This window comes from Spea bombifrons, chromosome 4, assembly GCF_027358695.1.
Source record: "Spea bombifrons isolate aSpeBom1 chromosome 4, aSpeBom1.2.pri, whole genome shotgun sequence".
NCBI lineage: Eukaryota > Metazoa > Chordata > Amphibia > Anura > Pelobatidae > Spea > Spea bombifrons.
In genome coordinates, this window is record NC_071090.1 from 20,227,019 (window position 1) to 20,242,820 (window position 15,802).

General features: G+C 40.1%; 2 protein-coding genes across 2 annotated transcripts in view; one reads left to right on the forward strand and one right to left on the reverse strand.

Annotated features, from left to right (window-relative positions):
- The window catches only part of CSF1R (colony stimulating factor 1 receptor), a 209,624-nt gene that overhangs the window by 156,168 nt on the left and 37,654 nt on the right, over nucleotides 1–15,802 (reverse strand). The window lies entirely within an intron of this gene.
- Nucleotides 1–15,802, forward strand: part of HMGXB3 (HMG-box containing 3) — a 29,688-nt gene that overhangs the window by 13,103 nt on the left and 783 nt on the right. Inside the window, exons 5-19 of the mRNA XM_053463611.1 lie at nucleotides 843–941; nucleotides 1,623–1,754; nucleotides 2,589–2,956; nucleotides 4,245–4,426; nucleotides 6,412–6,509; nucleotides 6,809–6,904; nucleotides 8,133–8,282; nucleotides 8,817–9,118; nucleotides 9,848–9,975; nucleotides 11,649–11,780; nucleotides 12,418–12,602; nucleotides 12,870–13,089; nucleotides 14,225–14,358; nucleotides 14,870–14,986; nucleotides 15,537–15,746. Of these exons, the coding sequence (XP_053319586.1) occupies nucleotides 843–941; nucleotides 1,623–1,754; nucleotides 2,589–2,956; nucleotides 4,245–4,426; nucleotides 6,412–6,509; nucleotides 6,809–6,904; nucleotides 8,133–8,282; nucleotides 8,817–9,118; nucleotides 9,848–9,975; nucleotides 11,649–11,780; nucleotides 12,418–12,602; nucleotides 12,870–13,089; nucleotides 14,225–14,358; nucleotides 14,870–14,986; nucleotides 15,537–15,746 (2,553 nt within the window). The remainder of the gene's footprint in view (nucleotides 1–842; nucleotides 942–1,622; nucleotides 1,755–2,588; nucleotides 2,957–4,244; nucleotides 4,427–6,411; nucleotides 6,510–6,808; nucleotides 6,905–8,132; nucleotides 8,283–8,816; nucleotides 9,119–9,847; nucleotides 9,976–11,648; nucleotides 11,781–12,417; nucleotides 12,603–12,869; nucleotides 13,090–14,224; nucleotides 14,359–14,869; nucleotides 14,987–15,536; nucleotides 15,747–15,802) is intronic.

Here is a 15,802-nt window from a genome sequence, read left to right on the forward strand (position 1 = left end):
ATGCCCTTATGTTACAGTGACGTATACCTTTCATGGTAGGACTGGTGACACTGGTGTTTTTAAAAATCTTTTTTTGGTTAAACCTTTTAACAAACATATTAATAAAAGTTATGTTTTAGGGTGGGGTTATAATAAGGGTATTTTTGATCCCGGGAACGGGATTGGTTTGTTTTTAGGACATTGCATTCTAAATACAAAGGAACGTTTGAAATGTTTCCGCACTTTTTTAATATAAAATATATATATTAAAGTGCGGAAACTTTTCAGACATCCCTTGTACGTAGACATTCATATGAAGTTGCCCCCCCCCCCCTTGGAGCTATACTGGCTTCCACTCTTCTGGGAAGGCTTTCCGCAAGATTTTCGAGTGTTTCTGTGGGAATTTTTGCCCATTCATCCAGTAGAGCATTTGTGAGCTCAGGCACTGATGTAGGACAAGAAGACCTGGCTCGCAATCTCCATTCTAGTTCATCTTAAAGGTATTCAGTGGGATTGTGGACCAGGGATCTGTGTGGGCCACTCAAGTTCTTCAACACCATACTCATCCAACCATGTCATAAACAGGTACTGAATGCCACAGCAGAAATCAATAGTAGATTTACTGCCTTCGGTAGGCAATATATGTCTTAGCATGTGTCCTTAGTGGAATATTGGAACTGATTTAGCGAGTATACCTTGTACTTGACTTGACTTTGACCTTTTTAGAAGAAATCCTTTTAAGGTTCCTACAGCTACTCAGACAACATAATTAGCCAATTAATGTCAAAATGATCAGCTAATTAATATGTTAATTGTACTTTGCTATCACTGTTTATTCTTACAACTTTGTGTTTGTCTCATAGGACTCAGAGGATAGCAGCACTTCATCCTCCACCTCTCAGTATTTTATGGTCCCCATGGCTAGTTGCCCTTCACTGGAGCCATCACGACCTGTTAAACTGGTAAACAAAAAGAGCGCTAACTTGATGCCTATGTATATTTGCTTTCAACCAACCATTCTAATTGTTTATGGTATATGGGAATTTGATTTGGTAATTTTCTGCTTTGATCATTCATGCTTAATTTTCCATCCTGAAATTATCATTATGGTGCCATATTTCTGTAGTGGTGATAGATGCATTCATTCATAGCTGTGTCCTTTAGAGAAATGTTGTTAAAAATACTTTTGGGTGAAAGATGATAGTGTTCAAAATATACCAAAACAGAAACCTGCCAAATCTGCTTACTAATAAATAATCATATGTTTCGCTGAGTAAATGTTTAGAACATAAGGGGTTTATTTATAATAAAACAGTTCTGTTTTATGTTTTAAACATGGTATGATCACCAAAGTAACCAGTATAATGTTCCTGCTGATTGGACAATTACTTTTAAAATCTGACACCAGAATCATTCTTTGTAAATAATATACATGAAGTCCTCAAATAAACCTGACATATATTTAGGACAGCACAATAGAATTAACAGTAGCAAAGTCATTTAGTGAGGCTCCAATTGAGTGATATGGACACAACCAGTTTGTGTACCATCTCTCTATAGGTGTTTTTTTATATATATTTTGTAACTAACATGTTTTTGATTTAGGGGATGTAAAAAAAAAATATTTTACATTGTCCTAACAGGCCAGCACTTACACCAGGAGGGGACGTGGAAGCTGCACCAACCCCGGCTGCACATATACCTACGTTACCAGGCACAAGCCTCCCACGTGTCCCCTTTGCAACAATTTCCTTGGGGGGAAATGGATTCCAAAGGTGAGGATTCACGTTGCTACTTGGCATTTGCACAGAAAAAACGAATATGGAATGTTATCTGTTTCTGCCTTGTATAGTTAAGGTCTGGCAAGTAGATGCAGCACGCATATTTCTTGATTATGCATAGAAATGGATAATCTTTACAAAATAGCTGTGTGGAAATACAGTCCATACAGGCATACCTGAGAACTCTCCGGGTTTGACCTGGAGATTGCCGGGTGAAGCACTGGTTCGCCAGGTCAAGAACCAAATCCTCCGGGTTGCGGGAGCGGGGTCTTGACACGCCCCGCTCCCCGCCCATTTCCCCTTGAAATGGGGGTGTTTCCCGCTGACGTCGGTGGGACCTCCCACCGACATCACAGGACTGTCCCCTGACGTCAGTGTGCAGTCCTGGCCGTGTCCCGCAAGGGAAGGCTCTGGGTAGCCGGAGCCCAGAAGTTCCCAGGTATGCATATAGGAATAAGGTTTACAAAGTTGGCCACATGAAATACTGTAAAAGAAAATATAAAACTGAAAATAATAATTTTGTGAGAGGGACATCAAGGGAGGAAAGAAGAAAGAAGGTCTGGACCCATCTTCATAAACACCAACACTTGGAGGTGTTCATTTGCATAGAAAGGTTTGCTATACACATATATGTCTTGTTTCCCATATCTATTTCTATGTAAAGATCAACATTTTATTTTCATAATAGAACTGAACTTGGAAAACCGTACAATTGGTACAATTGGTCTGTGAAAAAGCAAGGGTAGTTCTTATGACTGTTAACCACAACATGTGTTTTTGTCGTAAGGTGTGACATATCATTATTAACACAAGTTCAATTATGTTTAGGCAAAGCAAGCAAAAGAGAAACATTCTACTATTACCAAAACTGTAACACAGCAGCCTGATCCAAGCTCTCAAGATCAATGTCCCATTACCTGTGGACCCAAATCAACAGAGAATAATGAGGCGGTTAGCCAGCTGCTCCATGCCTCTTCATCAGTGCATGAGCAGGAGTGGGAAGAGGTCATAATATCAGATATACATGTTACGCATAAAAATGTAGAGGACATCTGTGAAGATACAGTGATTAGCAAGGAACAGTACAAGTCTTTGGATGCTGAGAGCGGAGAAATGGTGGAAAGTGTTGACCCTAACAGTAAAACGCAGTCTGCAGATGAGCCTGTGAACACAGCTCGTCAGCTAAGCAGCTCAAAGTAAGTTCAGTCTTGTAACATTTTGTTATTGCACTGTTCGACAATGCACTAGATTAGCACTGATAGGCCACATCTGGATAGTTGGTAGAAAAAGTGTTCTTAATGTCGTAAGTAAGCTTGTTATCTCATCTTGTCTATTTAACTTGTTAAACTATGTTGAAGCAGCCTGGCAAAGCACCTAGTAAAATGAGTGGAATTCAGTAAGTATGTGTTTTCTTTGTCAGGTTCTGTTTGCCTTGGTGGAAAACGTTGAGCAACTTGCATATGTGACCTTCTATGCAGGAGTCGGCAAGGTGTCCATACAATTTGTGGTGTCGGTCACCCTGACGATTCTCTCAATCACACTGAACTGTTCAAACCAGCCCAAAACAAAGAGAGCATGAGCTCTGTTCATACATATCTTTTTTTCAGTACTCCATATGTGCCGGCTGATGGTGCTTAATGCTGGGATATGATGGCGTACAATATCTTGGTGTTCATCACTGAAGCTGCACCATGAGGGAGCACTGAAACCTTAGATGGTCTTAGATGGTCTAGCACAGTGGTTCTCAACCCGTTTATCCTCAGGACCCACATTTGTCTTTGGTCATTAAGTCGCGACCCAAAAATAACCTCAGAAAAGATGAGGGCGTGGAAAGGCTATCCGTGGGCTGCAACAGGAAGAGGGGAGGAGAAATCAGAGAATAACTTTATTCAGCTCCCACTAGGAGCAGACAGCAACCGCAAACCAATCAAGCAACTTGCTTTGCTGTCGGGGAGAAATGCTAAAGTACATGGCGGACCGGAGGCTGCCTGATGGCCCTGATCGTTGCGGCCGTGGTCCTGACAGCCTGCTGCTCGCGGATTGCCGCCAGAATATGTTAGGCAGCCCCAAGAAACTGAAATTTTCCCGGTATGCCTCCAGTCCGGCCCTGACCCTCTGCGACCCACTGAAGACAGGGTCGCGACCCACTTTTGGGTTGCAACCCATGAGTTGAGAACCACTGGTCTAGCGTACCTCAAGCAGCTCTCTTAGGTTTACAAACACTTAGTTCATCACCTCATGCAATTTGTGTAACACGTACATGTACAAAATGTAATTGATAGAAGCCATCTTCTTAGTCAGAAATCCTTAGAGCTTCTGTCTTTTTTAAAAGTAAAATAGCTGCTGAGAAAGCAAACAGGCCAATAAAATGATAAAAAAAAATTGTAATAAAATCTATAAACCACCTAAAATTTAATTTGTATTGAGAAGTAGAATTTTTTTTTTAGTAGAAAAATATTCATAAAATATATACTATTTCTCCAGGGTAGACTCGCAAGCTCCATCAACATCCCATAAAGGGCAGGAAGCAAAGCCTACAGCGAAATCTCGGGCTACCTCTCAGGCAGCTGCCAGGCCAATACGGGCAATCCTGCCTGCCCCAGCTAATACAAACAGAAATGCCAGTGTGGAATGCGCTGGCAGCAGACTGGCCATTATAAAAACTGGTAAGTCCCCATCAAAAAATAAATGGAGAGGATTACCGTTTGCTGCCATCCATCTGCAGAGATTGGTACGACTGCCTTATTTGTACAGCTAGAATTTTAAGTACCATCTGTGTAAACATTTGCAGTGCACCATGAGAAATTGTTCTGTATACATGTCAATCTAGCATTTTCTGAAGATACAGTGGAAGTGTATATGTATGTACTCTTAGGTGCTGAGATGTACAAAAAATGCTATAAAAATAACTTTGCGTCTACACTAACCAGATGAAATGTAGCGGTTCCTTTATAAGAATTGTACTGCCAAATGATTTTGCATTAAATTAGGTAATGTAATGTTTTTAAACTCGCATGTGAATTGTGTTCCTTTAATGTGTTAAATGTAATGTACCAAGAGTACCTTCTTCCAATATGGAATAGTCAAATATACACAGCAGTTAGTAGGATGAGGTTAATGTTGCTGGTGGATCAACCAAATCTAGGGCACAGGTCTCATGGTGATTCTGCCACTAAGCAGCCCACTTACCTGATGCTATGGCAAGGGAGCCGAGAGACGTGTCTTGTCTGAACACGTCTCTTAACCTGTTCATTGACACTACATAGATTACTGTGGATCGAGAACCTGGTATCCAATGCCATCATCCAGTGCATTAGTATCGTAGATGCCTTTTTGGACCACCACAAATTAGAGGCTCTGACCAAGCATATCTCATGCAAAGAGAGAGGGGTTATACTTAAATTGTGGGTCCCCCAAAAATATGCATTATATGATCAAAAATATGTTGCCACCTGACCATCACACCTATTTGAGCTTGCTGGACATCCCATTAAAAAACCATGGGCATTAATATCGAGCCCCCCTCCCCTTTTCAACTATAACAGCCACCACCCTAATGGGGAAGCTTTCCACAAGATTATGGAGTGTGTTTGTGGGAATTTGTGCCCATTCAGCCAAAAGTGCTTTAATGTCATGGCTCTGTGCGGGCCTCTAAAGCTTGTTTATCGACCTTTGTGCACATGGGCACAGCCATGCTGAAATGGAAAAGGGCCTTCCCCAAAATGGCCCCAAAAAGTTAGAAGCATACCTTTGTCTGACATGTCTGTGTATGCTGTAGTATTAACATCTCCCTTCATTGGAACTAAGAGGCCCAAACCCTGAAAAACAGCCCCAGACCAAACTATGCTTTCTGTAGGTATTGTTCTCTTGGTATCCGCCAAACCCAGATTTGTCCATCGGTTTTCTAGAAAGTGAAGCTTGGGTCATCACTCCAGAGAACATGTTTACACTACTCCAGTCCAGTGAGTCGGTGTCGGCGCGGCGTGCTTTATACCTCTCTAGCCGGTGCTTGGCTATTGTACATAGTGATCTTTGGCTTGTGTACAGCTGCTTGGCCATGGAAATCTATTTAATGAAGATCCAGACGCACAGCGCTTGTGCTGATGTTAGAACTCTGTAGAAAGTGATGCTACAGAAGACGATTTTACATGTGTGCTCTGTGAGTGTGTGTGGTCTACTGCTTCATGGCTGCCTTGTTGTTACACCTAGATGCTTCTACTTTACAATAATAGTGCAACATTTGACCGGGGCAGATCTAGCAGACAAATGGAATGAACTGACTTGTGGTAAAGGTGGCTTCGTATGAATGTCCTATATTTAAAGTCACTGATCTCTTCAGGATGACCTATCCTACTGCAAATGCTTGTCTATGGAGATACCTATGTCCTTGATTTTAAAAACTTGTAAGCAATGGCTGTGGACGAAACCCCAAAACTCTATAATTAGGAAGAGCGTCCACATACTTTTGGTCATGTAGTGTAGTTACCTTCGTAAACCATAGTGACTGTTATACTTTTGATTCTTCAAAAGAACAAAGAAACAATCTTGCAATTCTAAGGATACCGAACACCGAGGACATGTTATATACTGTTCCAAATACACACCAAATAATTCTATACCATTTCACACTCTTTACTCTTGTTTTCTACAGAGACACACAATCCCATCATAGCCTCCTGTCTGAAGCCCAGCACATTGAAACAGCTTGGCCACTCAGTCCTGCCACAGCCAATAACTCAAGAAATAATGGTAATATATACAAACATCACGATCTGCTTGATTATGAGCATTGCATGTCCCAAGGGCAAGCTGTACCCCTCGTTTCAGATGTATTCATAGTGCTTCGGTATCTTGAAGATTTGTAACTCTTCCTAAAACGCACATGTAGTGCACATAAACGTCATAGTATTTAGAGATTAAAATATGCCCTATAATAGAAGTAGCCACCTCAACTTGCCCATGAAGTTATCTCTCTCCTTTCTGAGTAGGTTGGGACAGTATTGTATTTATCTGACTGTTCTTTCTTTGTTCTTTCTTTGGGCATACAGGTAAGAAGTGATCCCCAAGGTCCTGTTTCACAGCCACCACTAAAATTGGTGTCTGAAGCTTTCCCGTCTTTCAAATACAGCAGCCTCATGACCTTGGTACGTATCTCTGTTTTAAAGCGAAATGCATACAGAAAATTACATTTTCTGGTAGGGTTGTAGATTGGTAGATACAGCTGTTATGTGACACTATAGGGACCTAGAGGCCGTCTTGTAACTAGTGCCCAGAGCTTACTTGGACAAGTTGCACCTAACCAAAATGTTGCCTGCTTATCTCATCGTACAAATAAAACTGGATGGGATTGCTGAAATTGGTATGGATTCCATAATTCGTTTTGTCCATCCTGCAGAGAATTATTAATTCCTTGGTCAAATCTATGATGTCCACGTAAGAAGCACTAAGCATTTGTGTTTGCCAAAAAAGAGAAGTGCATCCATTAGATCTTAAAGTGTCCAGTATACACCATGAGCAAGTAGGCTTAGAGTCGCACTTTGCTGTGTTTATTGATACATTTACCGCATATATATATTAACATATTTCATCAGATAACACAAACCTTTTAATGAAATTGGTGATTCTGGATGTATAATGTAAACATAGAAATGTAGAATTTGATGTTTTGGCTGTGTTAGTGTCGTTGTCATACATGTTCTTCCAACCCCAATGTGTGTTTATCATACAAGTATAGTAATAATAAACCAGTATGCAGTTATAAAGCTTACATAGCTAATGACATGAAAGTGTGACTGAATTAGCTCTACAAATCCATAGGGCTCACTAGAGCAGATGTACTGTTGATATTAAACTTTCAGGCCCTGTAAATCTGGGTTTATTGCATTATTTTCCTTCGGAACTCGCCTTCTTTGCAACCCCCTGGGGCTTGGCTTCTTTACATCTTAGCCCCTGAGATTCCATTTTTTTTGTCCTCATTCCTTAACATAGTATGTTTCTCTTCTTTGCTTCTGCATCAACTTCTCCCTCTATTCTCAAATGATTGCTGGCTAACGTGATCTGGTCACCCTAATTTTTTATTCCATGCTTAGACTTAAGTGCTCAATGCTTGTGGTGCTTGGTCTTTTAATGAGGTAAACATGTTCTTTTGCCCTTGTAGACATAGAGGTCTACCCATAAACACATTGAATTGATGAAATCTCTAATATTAGATATCTGGCACAGTTCTATCATCATCTACTTTTAGCATATTTCCCAAGCTTTACAGTTATCTGGCGTCCCTTGCATTTTAATATTAAAATAGTAAAATAAAAAGAAAGTCCTTCTTTTTATATCTATTTTAGAATGTTTAATTCAACTCTTCTCTTTCCCCAGGACCTAGGCTTGGCTACTCAAAGAGGCAGGGGAAGGTGCAAGAACCCAATGTGCAGTTTCATGTATACAAACCGGCATAAGCCAAAAACCTGCCCCACTTGTGGTTCTAGCCTATCAAAAGATAAAGTGGAAAAAGGATCCAGACTCCCAGTAAGTGTGTAGAACGTGATTGATATTATGAAGGTACATATTTAGTCATTATAATGTGCAAAACACATGCAGTCATTTAGTGGTCTGCTAGAAGGTGCTCTCCTGCAACTACAGAATGGTTCTAAAGTGGTCGCTGATCAGTTAGGTAGTAGTGACCTTTCATGTGCCCCCTTTGATCTTTTGGGATTGATTCTGGATTTATCCCAACAGAACCCCATCATGCCATCAGCACGGCAGCATTCTAGATAGGGGATGGACCTAGCAGCATTTTTGCATTCTGGCGTAGGCCAACCAGATGATCAGGCCAACCGGTTTCCTGCTGCTCAATGGGGCTGTTACAGGAGATGTTTGATATCTTCAATGGGCCCATTTACACTATGGGGGCTGTGCCCACTCAACACAGACACCCCACAGTCTGCATTAGACTCCGTGCCGTAAAGGCACATTGTGCAGAGAATGGGGCGGAAAATATGAAGAATTATTATAAATGCCATAGCGTTAACTCAGTTTCCTTTTTGTCGACCATTTTTCCAGGAGACCCAGATTTGTTTCCAGAATATTCACAGAATTGGCGACTCCCTTAGTCAATCTCAAAAGGAAACCCAGCGCCAGTCAACACTCTTGCTGCTCCGTAAAACCATGCAGATTCCTGAAAATGAGTGTGACCTCTCAGAAACGTTCACCCTAATACAGGAACTCAACAGCTCTCGACTTGTCCTTTCCAACGTCTGTGATGGCACCGTAACTATTGAGCAAACCTCATGGGCCAGTTTTTATGAGTCACAAGCTACTCGGTGTCTCCTATGTGGAACGACCTTATTTAAAGGTGACAAGAAGTGAGTAAATATCAGTTCTGCTTTTTTATGTTTTTGCCAGCTACGATTTTCTGGTTATGTTTTTTTTTTTGCCAGGAAAGATGTCTAAAGCAAATTCAACATTGATTTGGAGACTTCCTTTGTCTTTAGAGAACAATGTAACACTGATATGCTGATTTTGTGCTTTTCGATTCTGTCAACCAATTTGACTAGTACTTCATCAGCTTAATTTACCTTTTTAAATTGTTTAAATCACTACATTTTGAAATTGAAAACAAGTGTCATAAATGTGAAACCTGCTGTTGAGCACAGGGGGGGGTGTAGTATTTAACAGGGGACATTTTTTTACCATAACTAATTTGTTGAAACTGCCTATGGGTTGTGCCTTCTTGTATATCATTCAGTGGAATAAGCCATTCCTCCTTGTAATCATTCCGTTGACCTTATTCTTTCACCTGTCCATGGGTATGTTAAAAATCACTTCCGCAAAGGGCCATTTGCTCTTTGTTTATAAAGGCAAATGAAATAATGGCTCAGATTAGTGCACGGTTCAGCTTTAGTTTTTGCCGATCACTGTTCTGACTTCAGTAACGTGACAGTAGGTGAAGACTCATTGGTGTTAGTTTGAATTTATACCAACTAAATTCTGCGGATACACATTTATGCAAATATACATCAAGTAAACCTTGCTGCTCTGCATTGTGACTCTTGCCAGAATTGATTTTTACTTTATTCACATCTGTTTCATAGCTCCTTGGCTGGACCTCAAGATTGCTGGCTATTAACATCTACTCGTCTGCAATTAGTGACTGCCCAGATAAAGATGTGCTTGAACCCCGAGTGTCTGGCCTTGCACAGTTTTAATGATATTTACACTGGTAAGCCATAGAGTTGTTACCAGCTCAGTGTTCACTCTTTCTGCATCTTTTTTTAAACACTGTTTATAGAAAAGCGCCCATGAAGCTCTTCTTCGTGCCCTGCAGTGGCTTACTCATCTCACAGGGTCTGGATATACATCCGACATGCAACACTCACACTAACACTTGCTACATGTTTTCAGTAACAGAAATCACTCAACCATCCACTAGATTGTTTACACCGTAATATTCTACATCCTCTTTCCCATTGCCTAATTAATCCATACACACCTGCTGTCCATGAAAGGTCTGATGAAGACTGCTTATTAACAGCCTTGGCTCCCCAGCCCCTGGTTTCCTTAGTATCCCACTACCTTTGGATTTTCCATCATTGTCATATCTCTTGCTGTAGTCACTAACCCCAGCTTAATACCCCATTATTCCATCTGGCACTCACTCCATGTGGAGTGGCGTAATTGGAAACTATTTGGGTTTGACCCAGAGTCTTCAGTGAAGAATTGCATTCCTGGAACTGTGTGTCAATGTGTTCAATATCTAGGGAGGAAGCAATATCAACACCCTCTACTTACCCTCTGCTTAATCCCTATCCACGTAATACCCATCCCCTGCCCACTACCACCATTTTGCCACTCTCTCACTGCCTATATAAATCTAGCTAGCGGTGGTCTCACCTCCTGGTTGAAGCCATACACTAAGGTGAGAAGGAGCTCTGAGTAGCTCCTGGGTACGAACACCAGTTTTTCAAAATCAACATGGTGACAACATTCTGTTTATCACAAATTTTACTTCTATTTTATATGTTCACTCCTACCCACCTGTCACTAACAATATGTGAAAAATATTTTTAATTTGGGGAGTATGTTAACAAACGTTGAATAATAAAATAAACAGTTGTTTTCTTTGTGTAAACTGCTCATAAATTAGCAGAAATGAGCTGTGTCGTTTTGTACACTTTGACTTGTAGTACATGATTTGCAGGCTAATCTTCAGTAACAGATCTGCTGTGGGGAAATGTGGTTTATTATTTGCTCCAGGAATAGACTTTTTAAAGGCTCTAATTTAACAAGGTTTTCCAATTTAATGAAATCCAGATCTGGTTGAAGGGGTACTTAGCAAGTGATTATACCCACCCTTATCTTAAAGAGAAAATTGAATTGCAGAATATGGCTTGGTATATTGATTAACCCCAGCTGTCTGTTGCTTGATTAATTGCATATACTCCAAACCTTGATGGCAAAATCTCACACTATGTGAAATGAATTGCTTTGGAAATTGCCGGCCCAATGCACAGCTTGTGTTCCATAAGACACAGAGCACTTGGCAAGCATACCAGCATCGTGACACTTTGAAATTGGACCAGCCTGTGGACAGATCTGTACATTATTCAGTAAAACATTACAAATGCTTGTTATCTTAGTTTTTTTTAAATGGTTTAACATGTCTTAAATACATGTTTAATAAAGCCTTTGTATATTTCATAGCTTGCATTTGAAATTCTTTGATTGTCTACTGTGTAAGTTGTGTTATAAATGGTATGAATTGGGACATAGGTGGCCTGTTACATTTATGAAATGCCCAGAGCGTGAAGAATATGATTGCTGGTTCAAGGTTATAGCTAACAGAGTCAAACTGATATGCCACAACTGATCAAAATCTGTTTCTGTTTCATAAAGGTCTCTTTAACGTAGGAAACAAACTTCTTGTTAGTCTGGACCTCCTTTTCTCTATCCGGAACCAAATTAGATTAGGAGAAGACCCCAAAGGGTCCATCAGCAGAATCTTGGAGTCTGTGCAGCAGCAAGCAGGTAACGTGATATGGGAGGCTATAGCTCTAGATAATTAGCCCCCAAAAAATATTTCTAATTAATAGTACAGGTCATGTTAAAAGGATAGAATATTACATTTCAATTAAACTGCATTTCAAACAAAATTGTGTTTTTATTAAAAGAACAGATTTGAGTTCTCTTGCAGTCCTACATTTCCAGAGATCTTTGAGTTTCACACAACAAGGTTTATGTCTTAAATATGAACATATCATTTTTAAGTTCTCTTTATATTAGTCTAAATACATGTTCCGTAGCTATAAGCTGCACCCATAAATGTAGCTGTGCCTACAAATAAAGTTCCAATTTTGGTGAAGTTTGGTAACGCTTGGAAAAACAAACCTTTACAGTATGCTGGTCTATATAGTACTCTATAACCATCTAACGTAAATGGTCTCCTTTGCAAATGCCAGTTAGCGCTTGCCCTTTTTCCTTGGCTATTTTCTGTGTTTGGTTGAACACATTGTCTCGCGCATCATATACTTTCTGCCAGTCCGCTCCATTGCTGGCTCGCTGGTTATCTTTAAAGTGACTGTCAAGACCATTCATATTATTATATATCATAATGTAAATTAGGCGGGAAGTTAGTTTTATGTTTATCGCCTTTTTTTTTTCTTAGAGAAAGTTTTGAATCCAGAGGAACTGACATCACTCTATGAGCTTATGAGCTGTGGCTATTGGGCATTTGAATGCCTCACCATCCGAGACTATAACGATATGATCTGTGGAGTGTGTGGGGTTGCACCCAAAGTTGAGATAGCTCAAAGAAATACACAAAATACCCTCACGCTGACAAATGTTGAGGTAAAACGTTATCGCTCTTGTATCTTCCCCCTTCAGAGGTCGTTGTTTGGTCTGCTGAATGAACCTGAATAAATGATTGCCTTGACAAATTCTCGATGGAAACTTAATCTGAACAATTTGTTTTTGGTGTTCTGTTTGTGGGTTTTCTTACCACACATAATTTACAGTTTGTTAATACCAGAATGAGTAGAGATCTGCATAATTCAGATGATCGGATACCACAGAAATCTAGAACTTTTATTAACTTCCTTTTTGTCCTCACACCAGTTCACTTGGCCAGAATTCCTAACGTCCAATGAAGTGAGCATGGAGGATTTCTGGACCACCCTAGAGAATGAAGTATTAGAACAAGCTGCCTTCCCTTCCAGTATTCCCATCACCAAGTTTGATGCCTCTATCCTTTCTCCATTTTTCCCGCCGCTTATGCGTGCATCAGTGGTGGTAAACAGTGAGAGCTTCAAGAACCTGGAAGTGCAGAAAGTTCCAGGTGAGCCTTGCTGGATTCTGTCTTGTTTTGCCATTCTGCTTTTGCCAGTTACAAGAAAATCCAATGTATTTGCAAAACCATGTCACATTTTCTATTTCTGGTTTTCTTGTTAACTTACAGTTAAATACATCTTTGTGTATTGCTCTTTTCTGCATTTGTTTACTAGTTTAGAAAGATGTCTGGATGTGGTCATTGATAGAATCCTAGAATATAGATAAGAACCACTCAGCCAATCTTGTCTGCCTTATTTTGACCTCCTGGCCCTTATCTTGTAGGGTTTTGAGGGCCCCACTCAATCTAAAGGAATAGTACGGGCAATTGAACAAAAAGGGGGGTGAAATGAGGGAAAAGTAGCTCTCGTAGCAGCAATAAGTGCTAAACGGTTTCAGCATGGAAAAGATGATGTATAAATACAAGGAACAGAGGGGACGAGGTTGGGTTACAGCTTGGGTTGAGATGGTACCAAGCAGGCTGTTTGTTACGATTCAGAAAAAGCTACAAGGGAAGAAAGAGAGATAATGAAAAGAGATAAAGTTTAAAGTAAAAAGGGAGGAGTTATGGCTGTAGGAGGCCGGAGGGGGGAGGGGATCAAATATGTGCAAATAGGTAAATACCAAACTTTGGCCAAAAAAGAAGAAAAACCATATCCCCAAAATACATCTGGTACATACACAGGAAAACATGCTACATTTTACAAAATATGAATTAAGAAGCTTGCTTGCAGATCTGCCATAGTGGTCCAAATGACTTTGAATACGTTTGCAAGAGCTTGGCTTGAGATGGTAATACGCAGGCTGATGGTTATGATGCAGGAAAACTTCGCTATCTTGAATGAGCTTGGCTTGACATGGTATTAAGCAGGCTGTTTGTTTTGATGCAGGAAAGCTACAAGAGGAGAAAGATAATGCAAATTATAGGTGGTTCTCAGTGCTGGATAGTTTTTCCTCTTTTCAAATTTAGCACATTTAAACCACATCCTTCTCTACAGCTCTCCAACTCTTTGGTATTTAGCATTTGTCTAATGATCATAGATTTGTTGGCCTGCGTTTATGTTCAGTAACAACTGTCTTTAGCATAGGCTTCCTCTTATGATCCCATAACCGGGTATCACACTTGACGTATTTTGGGATTTTAGGTAACGGCAGTACCCTTGTGAGATTGTTTCAGGAAGGGTCCCTCAAGTTGGATGAGATTAATCTGAAAACCAAACAGGAGTTGCAGAACATCCTGACACTTTGTGGAATTCCATGGGATGATACAGACACAAAAGTAAGCACCTCCATTGCCATATGTCTTCCATTTATATATAATTTCTTGGGTTGATTCACTTTGGGTATTACCTTGCAACTTATTGTTTCCCAAATACTTCTACTTGGAAATATTCACAGTTAGCTCCAGACAGGTTCACACTGTAGGGGTACAGTTGGCCATAGTTCTTTAATGTCAGTGGCCAATAAATCACTGATATGCAGCAGCACACGAAAGGTATATCAGAGGCACTGTTGAGAACTGGCCCATAGGCATTTGCCTGGTGTGCCCAACAGGTAGTCTAAGGCTTGCCTTCAGATACGACCTATTCTAATTGTTAGTGGACAGACTCAACTAATAAAAATAATAATGATAAAAAACATTTGTTATTAATCAATCTGTAAAACTTTGGCATGGATTACATTTTAACAATATTTTCAGGCATCTTATTTTTGTAGAAAAGAAGTTTGCTGTTAATTGAGCTATCATATTTTTCCAAATATGATTAATTTGTTATATGTCTTTTCTTTAGGATCAAATGTGTTATTCCATCTTAGCTCTTTCTGAGTTTGTACAAAATGGAACTCAGGCTAAACAACCCCCACCTAATTTGACAGGTGGCAAGCTCTACAAAGTGTGTCCCCACCAGGTAAGAAAAAAATATTTTGGTTGATTCTTAATTTGTGTTCTCCTCCTATAGGAACTATGTTTTTGAACTAGTGTTTTAAGCCAACTAAAGTTAGCTATTGCTTAAATGGATGGTTTACTGTCCCTGACCCCCCACGAAAGAGGAAAGCATATATAAATCTGTGAGCACTTTTATATTCATGCTTCACAAAATGTTAAAAGCCTAGAGCAGAAGCTGCAACCATGCACCAGCAGCTGCCCTCCTTCACCTTGATCCAACAATTCTTACAAGCAGTCAATTAGTGGAAGGAAAGCAGTTCCATTGAAAGGGAATCTTTTGTGGACACGGACACTAGGGTCTAAACAGTAACAGCCGTGTAAGGGACTTAAGGGTTCACTTAATGGAGGTTAATGCAGCAGGCTGTGGCAGTTCAAGCTAATCAATTTTCTGCCATGAAGATATTTTTTTTTCACCCCCTTATGCCTAACCCCATGCTTCTTAGTTTTTGTCATTGAATCCATGAAGCTATATCTAGTTAATTTTTTTTTTTGCATTTTTTCTTCAAATTTAGGTTGTCTGTGGATCCAAGTACATTGTTCGTGGAGAGAGTCCGCGTGATCATGTGGACCTCTTGGCCTCTTCCCGTCACTGGCCTCCTGTATATGTTGTAGATATGGCAACCCAAGTATCTCTATGTGCTGATCTGTGTTACCCAAACTTAACCCAGCAGATGTGGGGAAAGAATCAGGGCTGTTTCTCTGATCCCTCAGAACCACCAAAGGTTTGTACCAGTATCCATTCGTATTATAGGTCAGCAGTTTATTGAAACTATTCAAT